At 39.7% G+C, this 12040-nt stretch overlaps 1 protein-coding gene across 1 annotated transcript in view; it reads right to left on the bottom strand.

Annotated features, from left to right (window-relative positions):
- Positions 1-3264: 3264 nt before the first annotated feature.
- The window catches only part of pitpnc1b (phosphatidylinositol transfer protein cytoplasmic 1b), a 32161-nt gene continuing 23385 nt past the window's right edge, over positions 3265-12040 (bottom strand). Inside the window, exons 6-10 of the mRNA XM_047361000.1 lie at positions 11423-11515; positions 8903-9058; positions 8336-8399; positions 7036-7122; positions 3265-5713 (exon numbers count right to left, since the gene is read on the bottom strand). Of these exons, the coding sequence (XP_047216956.1) occupies positions 5526-5713; positions 7036-7122; positions 8336-8399; positions 8903-9058; positions 11423-11515 (588 nt within the window). The 3' untranslated portion in view covers positions 3265-5525. The remainder of the gene's footprint in view (positions 5714-7035; positions 7123-8335; positions 8400-8902; positions 9059-11422; positions 11516-12040) is intronic.

The raw sequence follows: 12040 nt of genomic DNA on the forward strand, positions 1-12040 counted from the left end.
CCCCATACCGAGAGCTATTTAACATGCCATTCAAAGTGGGGCTGTCATGTCTGTCAATCAAAGGAAGTTTTCTTGTCTCTTTGTAACAATTAGAGCTTTTGTCATGAAGACATCTTGAGCTAAATTGACACTTTGCTGACAGACATGCACTTGTGTCCAACTACCAATCCTTAGTTCTGTTTACATATTACCCAGTTATATAATTTCTTGCAGTTTGCAGGCTGTCAAAACTGTTTCCACAAGTTGTTGAGTAGATAACAGTGTGTTTCAAAAATATGCATACCCCTTGATCTTTTCCACATTTGTCACATTGTTTTATTGGGGTTTTGTGTAATAGATCAACAAAACGTATTGCATAGTTGGGAAGTCGAAGAAAAACAATACATTGTTTAAATAAATTTTATTCAGCCCTGTCGGATTCAATACTTTATAGAACTACTTTTTTTCTGTAAATGCAGCTGCAGGTCTTTGGGGGTATGTTTCTATCAGCTTTGCACTTCTAGGGAAATTGTTGCTTATTCTTCTTTGCAAAATAAGTCAAAGTAAATTTGATTGGACAATATTAACTCGGAGTAATTTTAAATCAGTAAAGATTACCAATTTAAATTCAGTTGATAAATGCCAGTATACAGGTCCTTCTCAAAATATTAGCATATTGTGATAAAGTTCATTATTTTCCATAATGTCATGATGAAAATTTAACATTCATATATTTTAGATTCATTGCACACTAACTGAAATATTTCAGGTCTTTTATTGTCTTAATACGGATGATTTTGGCATACAGCTCATAAAAACCCAAAATTCCTATCTCACAAAATTAGCATATTTCATCCGACCAATAAAAGAAAAGTGTTTTTAATACAAAAAATGTCAACCTTCAAATAATCATGTACAGTTATGCACTCAATACTTGGTCGGGAATCCTTTTGCAGAAATGACTGCTTCAATGCGGCGTGGCATGGAGGCAATCAGCCTGTGGCACTGCTGAGGTCTTATGGAGGCCCAGGATGCTTCGATAGCGGCCTTTAGCTCATCCAGAGTGTTGGGTCTTGAGTCTCTCAACGTTCTCTTCACAATATCCCACAGATTCTCTACGGGGTTCAGGTCAGGAGAGTTGGCAGGCCAATTGAGCACAGTGATACCATGGTCAGTAAACCATTTACCAGTGGTTTTGGCACTGTGAGCAGGTGCCAGGTCGTGCTGAAAAATGAAATCTTCATCTCCATAAAGCTTTTCAGCAGATGGAAGCATGAAGTGCTCCAAAATCTCCTGATAGCTAGCTGCATTGACCCTGCCCTTGATAAAACACAGTGGACCAACACCAGCAGCTGACACGGCACCCCAGACCATCACTGACTGTGGGTACTTGACACTGGACCTCTGGCATTTTGGCATTTCCTTCTCCCCAGTCTTCCTCCAGACTCTGGCACCTTGATTTCTGAATGACATGCAGAATTTGCTTTCATCCGAAAAAAGTACTTTGGACCACTGAGCAACAGTCCAGTGCTGCTTCTCTGTAGCCCAGGTCAGGCGCTTCTGCCGCTGTTTCTGGTTCAAAAGTGGCTTGACCTGGGGAATGCGGCACCTGTAGCCCATTTCCTGCACACGCCTGTGCACGGTGGCTCTGGATGTTTCTACTCCAGACTCAGTCCACTGCTTCCGCAGGTCCCCCAAGGTCTGGAATCGGCCCTTCTCCACAATCTTCCTCAGGGTCCGGTCACCTCTTCTCGTTGTGCAGCGTTTTCTGCCACACTTTTTCCTTCCCACAGACTTCCCATTGAGATGCCTTGATACAGCACTCTGGGAACAGCCTATTCGTTCAGAAATTTATTTCTGTGTCTTACCCTCTTGCTTGAGGGTGTCAATAGTGGCCTTCTGGACAGCAGTCAGGTCGGCAGTCTTACCCATGATTGGGGTTTTGAGTGATGAACCAGGCTGGGAGTTTTAAAGGCCTCAGGAATCTTTTGCAGGTGTTTAGAGTTAACTCGTTGATTCAGATGATTAGGTTCATAGCTCGTTTAGAGACCCTTTTAATGATATGCTAATTTTGTGAGATAGGAATTTTGGGTTTTCATGAGCTGTATGCCAAAATCATCCGTATTAAGACAACAAAAGACCTGAAATATTTCAGTCAGTGTGCAATGAATCTAAAATATATGAATGTTAAATTTTCATCATTACATTATGGAAAATAATGAACTTTATCACAATATGCTAATATTTTGAGAAGGACCTGTAATGTCTGAAATAATTTTTAGAGAACTTTAATTTTATTACAATTAAGAATTTTCCAAACCTTACACTGCTTTTTAAATGTTTTTGGATGAAATGTTTTTGGGTTTCCTTCCACAAACTTCTCACAGCCGTTTGCTGGAATCTTGGTCCATTCCTCCTGCTAGAACTGTTGTAGCTAAGGGTTGAAGGATGCCTTGTTCAGACACACCATTTCAGATCTGCCACCAACATGTCTAATAGACTGGGATTACAGCTTTTTGATGAACACTCCAAAACATTGACTTTGCTGTCCTTAAGCCCCTTTGTAATTGATTTGGTGTTATTATTGGGGTTATTGTCCATTTGGAAGAACCATTTCTGTCCAAGCTTTAACTTTCTGGCTGATGTCTTGAGATGTTAATTTCTTTTGATTTTTTTCATTATGTCACACAAGGAAACAATGTATTTGAGGAGTTTTGCTTAAAATAGGAATCCACTGATAAAAAGCCTACAAAGCCATGACATATTCTCTGGTTTTTCCCAAAGTATTTAAAGGCGGATTAATTTAAGGGTATGTAAACTACTGATTTTGAAAAATAAATAATCAAGAATTTTCTCTTATTATTCTGACATTAACAAAACAGAAATTATTTTGGTCATGCTAACTGACCTGAAGGACTCAAGGTTTGGTCTGATTGAAGACAGTGAGAAGCAAAGGTCATGTGTTCATTTATACAGTGAATATTTTGTTTCGAATGTATGAGTGCCACATTTTCATATTTTTATTTGTTGAGAAAAAATTCAAACCCTACAATATCCTTCCCTTTGACAGTTATTTGCTACTTTGTATTCTATTACATGAAATCCCTATAAAATACATTTAAAACTGTGGTTGTAACATAATATGTGGAAAGTCTAGGAGGTATAAAAAGACAAAGCACTGCAGGTCAGTGATAAGAGGCCAGGAGCCAGTCCATTTCTATGGGTCCAACATGATCCAACATAGCTGACAGTGCTACTTAACGGAGAAAATATGACATAATTCAATCATTTTTAGAAAGAAAAGGTATTTATTGATATAAATCCCACAAAACTGAATGTACACTGGTATTTATTTGCACATTTCCAACTTATTCAAAATAAAAGTACAATAAAATTAAAACATTATACTGGACAATTTATTTACTATAAACATTCATTTTTTGAATGTGCTATTTTTTATTGTGATTACCTAATAACCCATGTATCACAAATATTTGCAGCATTTGACCCATAATTGAAGTTTAGCTGTGGCTTGACCCATTCACAGCTGCAAAGCGATCAGGGAGCCAATACCACACCTCACTGCCCTCTGCCCATACACCTGGTGTGACCTTATTGGCTGAGGTGGAAGGGGGAGCCGATCCATTGCATGGAATGCCTCCTCCTATCTCCCCTGTGCTCTCATTAGATCTACTCTGTTAAACTCCTTCTGCATCCGTCTGTAGACTGCATCTTGGAAACAATTGTAGATCCCTTCAGGTGGTTGGCATGCTTCACAACGGCTAAAGAACTGATGGAAAGTGCTGACATGCATGTTTGGAGGCTAATAAAGACACTTGGACACATTCTTTTTTGCAGAAAAAGGCAGTAGTTTGTTCTTAAAGTATCTGTGCACCATATATTACCATGCACTATCAGGAAGAAACAAGTGCACTCGAATAGAAAGTCATAAACATAGTTATACAATAATGTGATGGTATTAAAAGAATGATTCAACATTTTGGGCTCTCTGGCAAGCAATTACACAAGAGGATCAATACTACTTTTTTAGAGCAATGTGCAGCTTAGTTCAGCTTTAAAAATTCATTAGTTATTTAGATTCTGTCATAATGTAAGAATTGTACCAACACCGAGTTTGATCCTTGCAAAGCAGTGTTTGACCTCAGGAAGAAACTAATCTTTATTTTAAAAGGCACCAAAAAGCCCACCTGATAAGACACCTAAATATTTTTGTGTAGATTTAAGAAAGAATGCACAATATGTTAACTGCTAAGGTTTCTCATTTAAAAACAGAAGTTCACAACTATCAACTTTTAACAATTTTTTCAAAAGCATTTTGCAGACTTTCAATGAAAATTGCACTGACTTTCTTATGTTCAAAAGTGCCACAGTCCAATAAATTCATTCATTTTCTATTTTTGCTCAGTCCTTGTATACTCACAAGGTGGCTGGCGCCTACATTCCTCATCAAGACACAACCATGCACCCACATCTAAGAGCAGCCATTGAACCTAATATGCATGTTTTGGGCCCATGCACAGGGAGAAATTCAAAGTCTATGTGGAAAGGCCCCATCTGGGATAACCAAGGACCTTCTGGGTTTACATATCTTGCAAATTAAAGATAAAAATAAAATTAACTGAAAATTAATTGAAAACCGAATCAATAAATTTAGCAATATTTATCTAAATGTACTAAATGTGTTGAGAAAAATACACATGAAACTCAGTTTTTATTCAGGTTATTGATTGTTTTTTTCATATTTTTGTTTGGTAATTGAATGGTTCCTGTTTTGCAGTGCACCATGAAATAAGTCAAAGTGTCACTGTGGCTCATCAAATAGACCCTAACCTTTATGGCCAGTCAGTTCCGACTCAATCTTAAGAGGTAGAGTAAGGTGCTCCATCATCCTGGGGATGGTCTAAGTAGAGCCGCCGCTCCTCCGAAATAAAAGGAGTCATTTGAGATGGTTTGATCAGGATGCCTCCAGAGCATCCTTCTTTTGGCGTTTTCCAGGGGGATGTTCAACTGGGCAGAGGCCTGGGAAAGACCCAGAACTCAGTCTAGGGACTGCATATCCCTTCTAGCTTGGGAACTCTTTGGGATCTCCAAGAATGACCTGGAGAGTGGATGGATGAATGTTTGGATCTGCAATGAACTGGCAACCTGTCCGGGGTGTACCCCACCTCTCACCCGTAAACCACTGGAAATAGGCACCAGCTCCCCCCTTGACCCTGTACTGACGAAAAGGGGTATAGAAAAAGGATGGACGGATGGAATGTATGGATCCAAATGAAATCACTGGATTATGCTTCATAAAATATAAAAAATATATAAATGTATGTAGAAATTAATTATTAATTATGTGTACAATTTTGACATTTACAACATATGTAAATATTTTCAAAATAATTCATTTATTTATTGGATTTTGGCACTTCTGGCTTTCTATACACATGTACCCCAAATATTTTAACATTGTTTTGAGGAATTCCGTCGCTGTTGTTGCTTTTTGAAAAATAACATAACCCTTGCTTGCGTTGACACTAAGACGTTCTGCTTTCTGTGTTGTCACTGGGCAAAGGGGTTGAGTTAAGGCGAACAGGAATGTGCGGCAAAGAGGAGGCTGATGTGCTAGACATGTTCACTGTCGTCACTCCCATCCTCCTCAGGGAAGGTTCGTCTGTCACGGAGATGGAACGATGGGTCACGGGACGGGTGGCACCCTGTGGGCCTGAGATGGATGGACAGATGTTTACTTGATGTTTCGACAAAAAAAGTGTACTTCATGTCGTACTTATGATGCAAACTGAAACCAGAAGGGAAACTCATAAATTAAAACATTGAGTAAATTGAAAGACAAAAAAATTAATATTTCCCCCATATTTGAGTTTCTAATGAATAAAGTATTCTGAAGATCTGTGCCAAACACTCCTGCTCCCATTAGTTTAATCCCCTATTAGTATTCAGCTCGTGAGCTCAACGTCTTATTAGATTCTCTCTAGTAAATGACATCCATTTACCTTTATTACGGCAGATGAATGAAATGAAACCTACAGAATTCTTAGTGCACACTGACTGAATGCTGTAGCTACTTATGGCCTGTAGGGGCCTGTAGTAGTGCAGCGGACCTGCAGCAGGTTGAGCAATGACTGCAGATTGGTTGCAGCTAGATGTCTCTCATCATCACACGCAGTAGGGGAGAAACAGAGGCAGTGAGAGAGAGAGTGAGCTGGCACAAGATGGTTCGGTCCATATTGGGTATTCTACCTTTGATTTTTCACACATGCTCCTGAGGTTCTCCAGATGAACCAGCAGGGGGCAGGGTGACCACACACACATATGTACATGCACGTACACACACTGATTTCTCTTATATGCCCGTACATATACCCCCTACCAGGTCTGACATTTACAGCTAAGTACTGCAACGGCTGGTTATTTATGTTGAGAGGGTTCATGATGAGGGGAGTGCAGCAGGTGGCTGTGTTATGCTGTTCATAAGAGCGACGAGGTGGCATTATCCCTTCATGAACCGTCCTAAACCTAACTGACAAACATGCACACACACTCTAAATCTGTCTGTCGTTCTGTTCTTCCCACACTCCCTTCTTGCCGCTCCCTTTCCGCCTTTCTCCCACAGATGTACTCACACCATCTGGACACTTGTAGGGCACAGCGAAGGCACTAACCTGCTCTCATCAGGCATGTCAGCGTTACACAGCGAACAATTCATACCAATTTGGAGTTTGTTGATTGCAACAAAAAACAAGCAGATAAAAAAAAGACAGAAAAGCATCTATCTAGGAGAGAACTAAATGAGAATCAATGTGTTTTATATTTCTGTCTTACTCTCCTGCTGAATGCAGCAATAATTGCCACAGAGCTCAAATGCATGTTTCAGAGCTACTGTTCTCTTCATCCGCTTCTCATTGCAATCTCTTTTCTCACCTCCCCCAGTCTCTGCCTGCACTGCTCTCACATGCAGCTGGACAATCTCCCCTTCTATCCTCGGAGGTATTTCAACACAGTGCAGGTCGGCTGCAGCAACCTCACCTGAGTTGTTCTGGTTAGATTTGACTTTGTTGTTGGTCTTCTCTTGCATTGTCTTCTCGTACTCCCTCACCTCTTCCAAACTGAGCCCTGCAGGGAGATGGCATGTATACAGTGGTAAAACAGTATAAAATATTCATTTATTTTTACAGAACACAAACAGTTCCTTGAAAAAGGATTCATACCCCTTCTACTTTAACATGTTTTGTCATGGCATAACCAGAAACTTAAAGACTTAGGATTTTATTTGACACAACGTGGTGCATAATGTGTGTAGAAGGAATTGGATATATTTTAAAACATTTTTACAACTAAATATATAAAGTTTGGCCCTCAGAAGTAGTTTGGGCATCTGACCCGTTTGAGATTCTCAAGGCAGGTCCTAGAACTTGCTTGGTGGGGACTATATGTTCCTTGTAGCCTGGTAATGCTTTGGGATCTCACATAATAAATTGGAGAGTGGTGCCGCAGAGAGAAATGTCAGGAATTACCTCGACCTGTTACCCCTGTGACTCTGATCCATTGAAAATGAAAGAATATGCTAGAATAAAACAAAAGACCAAAACTGAACTTGAACTTTAACGTGCAAATAAAGCTATTGGTGGCATAAAACGCAGCACATCACCCTGAATAAACAGTCCGACGAACAGAGAAGCTGGTCAAAGTTCATGGTAGGATGCATGGTGCTAAACATGGGCTGATTCTGGAAGAAAACCTGCTATGAGGCTGAAAAAGACAAGACTGAGGCAGAGGTTCACCCTCCAGCAGGACAACAAAACTAAACATATGGCCAGAACTTAAATGGAATTATTTAGATTAATCAAAGCACACTTATCTGTTAGAATGGCTGAGCCAAAGTCCAAACCTATATTCTTGTGTAAAAGTAAGTTCTTGACTAGGAGGGTTTAATTCAACACTTTTTATTTGTAAAAAATAAAAGCATGTATTCTTTTACTTCCACATTACAACTGTACTCTACTTTTTGTTGTCCGATTAAATACATTTTCCAATAAAATACATTAAAATTTATGTTGGCAAAATGTGTAAACGTTTCCTGTGTGCCAATACTTTTGCATGGCTTTGTGTAGGGGCTAAAGGGATTTTTTACAAAAAGTACTAAAATTGTCTGTTCTGTTCTGCCAGGCTTTTATGTCATGATTTTATTGCGTTTTTATGTAGATCTTGATTTTCTTGTGCAGTGCTTTGTGATTTTGTGTCTGTGAAAGGTTCTTTATAAATAAACTTTACTTACTTACTAAGGCATTATTGCATTATTAGTGACATTAGTGTGTTTTTGACCAACCGTGCCACTCGTCAACCCATGCGACAGCCTGCCTGTGGCCGACCAGAAGAACGTCCTTAATAAGCTGAAAAGACAATTTAAATAGGATTGTGTCAACAAAAGAATCTGAAAGAAAATTACTCAGTTGTGAATTCTGCTACTATCCTGCTAAATTTTACTATTAATACTGTTGTGCGGCACATTACTGTCACAGTCACAGCCTCTTTTGGTTCAATCAATTTGACAAAATTGGCTATGTTGGAACTTACATCAACAGCATTACCTGAAAATGTCATGAATATCAATAAACAAACACTTGGTGCTTAGGTTTATACTTCAATGCTTTGCCTCATTGTGGAGGAGAACTGAAGCAGCAGAGTTAGCTCAACTGAATTACATGAGACGTAGTGCAGAGGTCACTTGAGACTGCCTGTCCTCTTGGTGACTGTAATTAAGCTAATGTCTGGAAATTAATGTGGCGATGATTTATTTGTGTCAACATGCCACAAAAGGCAAACTTCGATAATAAAATCCAATCAGCACCAAATGAGGATTGTCATTTGGTGCTGTCATAAAACCTTGTCTCACGTTATGTAAGAAGTCCTCCGTCCTGGTCTGGAAGCCATAGACCTCGAAGCTGCACTTCACTCTCTTATAGGAGCACATAATCGGGTTGTGGTTGTCCCTCCAGCCTTTCTCCAGAGGTCCTCGGTTAGTTTTATTTGACCGCCAGCGACTTAGATCCTGCACAGAGCAAAAGATATTGGGGTTTATGCTGAATCTGCACAAACCTTGCAATTGTTTGGTGTTCTCAGAGGGAACTGTGAATGTCTGTGAATGTGCTTTTAAGCTTCTGCACGTGTGTGGATGAATGATAGTTGTGTGGCGGTGTAAGCAGGTTGTTGCTCAACACAGCCCTGAGGAAGAAAAAGTGATACCAGATATTATGCACCTGTGACCAGAGGATTGTTGGGATTTTATGTTCTCACAATGTTGTTTAATCCAATCCGCTGGTATATTCGAGACATTGTTTTGTTGGTCGTACGTGTTTGCATGTATTTGTTCTAGAAGCTTTTCTGCATGCTTGTTTGCACACTAACCTGTAAAGTCTCTTGTGTTGCTAAGGGCTCGCAGGCACTAAAGAGGTGGGAAATCTCACAAAAGGGGGAATGAAGAAGAGCTGAAAAGCCAAGTCACTTTACAGGGGAAAAACCTAAAGCCAGTTACAATTTTATTTTGGTTTAATGGATTATAATTTATGTCCACCTAAAAGATTTTTAAGCCTTTAAACACACAAATGTGTAGCGTGTGCAGCCAATATAAAGGACAAGGGGAATTCAAACCTCATGTACATTTTTGTATTTTGTCAAATAACCACAGACTTTTATTTTATTGTGATTTGTGATATAACTACACAAAGAAATGTATAATATTAAAATGGTACATAATTTTCAAAATGTTGTACAGATAAAAGCACATTCAGATTAGATGGAGAGCATTTGTAAAAAATTCACAGTATGTTTCAAGACTTGCAATAGATTCTCAATTGGCTTTAGGTTGTTTTTATTTGACTAGGCCATTCTAATGCATGAACATGCTCTAATCTAAACTATTCAACTGTAGCTCTGGGTGAATGTTAAGCATCGAGGTTCTACTGGAAACTGTACCGCTGCTCCAGTATCAAGCCTTTTGCAGCCTCTTAAAGGTTTTCTTTCAGGGTTGCCCTGAATTAACCTTAATCCATCATCCCATCAAAACCAATCAGCTTCTTTGTCTTTGTTAAAGAAAGGAATCATGCTGCCACCACCACCATGTTTCACTGCTCATATGGTGTGTTTATGAGGAGTGTTTTACATGTATTGTGCATGTATGTACAATTTTGATCTCATCTAACCAGAGCACCTTCTTCTGTATGTTTGCTGTGTACACTACATGGGTTTTGCCAAACTGCAAAAGGACCTCTGGCTTTCCTCTTGCTAAAAGGCACGACTATGTGTTTTTTCCTTGTGAACTGTGGATCTCTGTAGCTCCTCAAGAGTTACAACGCGCCTCTTGGCTGCCTGTCATTTCAAGCGGATGTCCCTTAAATGGGAGATCAACAGCTACACTATGCTCTTTCTATTATCAGACGATGGATTGAAGAGTGCTCTGTGGGATTTTCTCCTAAACTTTATCGCTGTACTGTCTGCTCTCTTCCTTGGTTTTCATAATTCTGTTTAACTACGATTCTCTAAAAACAGCTGATGCTTCCAGAACAGCTCTTGTGGTTATTATGAAGTGTAAATTAAGGCAGATGGTTACACTGGATTTTATTTAGGGTTGTCAGAGTAAAGGAGGTTAAATACAAATACACATTGTTTAGATTTTTACTTCAACAAAAATGTAAAAACCTGTTTCCTTTTAGTTCACAATGATACCACCCTACCTTGTGTTGGCCTATCACATAACATACACAAACATACAATGAAATTTGTTGCTGTAACATTACAAATGGCCAAAAATAAAATAAGTTTGAACTGTTTTGCATGAACGTATTAATTATAACTTTAAAGCACCTTATAAAACGACAACCTGCTGCATTTAGTTGTATGGTACATGCAAAACAAAGGAAAATACAGCAAACTTTGGGCAGTAAGGATTATAAATGCAGGTGCAAGTATTTTTGGAAATCTTAGTGTCAGTCAGTCATTTCTAACGCTTATTCCATAGTGGGTCGCGGGGAAGCAGGTGCCTATCTCCAGCAGTCTATGGGCAGAAGGCAGGGTACACCCTGGACAGGTCGCCAGTCAATCGCAGGGCAACACACAAACAACCATGCACACACTCATTCATACACCTAAGGGCAATTTAGAGAGACCAATTAACCTGACAGGCATGTCTTTGGACTGTGGGAGGAAGCCGGAGTACCCGGTGAGAACCCACGCATGCACGGGGAGAACATGCAAACTCCATGCAGAAAGACCGGCCGGGAATTGAACCCAGGACCTTCTTGCTGCTACCAACTGCGCCACCGTGCAGCCCAAAATCTTAGTGGTTATTTATAATTTTGTTTTATAATTATTTCATTTTGTTTATCTTTGTTTTGTTTAAAAATGTAAAATTACGCACCTCTGATTCATTGTAGTGCCTCTCCAGGTTGGGGTCAGTGAGGATGTCAAGGAAGCAAACGTCATCCGCTGGGGTTGGCATGTCTCCAAACACCTACATCCAAACAGATGGGAGGAGGTGACAGTGAAATGACTGCAAATGCACAAACACTCTTACACAACATAAACACTTGCATTACTCACTCAGCACAGAGCGGGGATAAGAGTAGATAAGTAACTGTGTAGAAAACAGAGGTCACACACCACAACACCCCTCACTACTGTATATCCCACCCTGAGGCCCTTGGAGGAAATCACACTGGAGCAAACAGATGAGAAAACAGATAGAGAAAAAAAGCACAGAAGGGGATATGGGAAAACACAAGGCTGTATGCGGGATATTAAAGCAATGGAAACAGAAGTGTTAAGAGAGCAGAATACAGTTTTCTTGAGAAAGTGAGGAGCAAACTTGGATGAGGAGCAAGAAGAACCTGCACATTTCCGTGACCTCATGTAACATTTCTTAGAATGCTGCACTGACATTGTTTATTTCACAAAACTAACAAGTAGTAAAATGTGAACTAACACTGCTCTATGCTCCTGTTACTGTGTTGTACTTATGGGTCTACCCAAGGGCCTG

The sequence above is a fragment of the Girardinichthys multiradiatus genome, chromosome 3 (assembly GCF_021462225.1).
Source record: "Girardinichthys multiradiatus isolate DD_20200921_A chromosome 3, DD_fGirMul_XY1, whole genome shotgun sequence".
Taxonomy (NCBI): Eukaryota; Metazoa; Chordata; class Actinopteri; order Cyprinodontiformes; family Goodeidae; genus Girardinichthys; species Girardinichthys multiradiatus.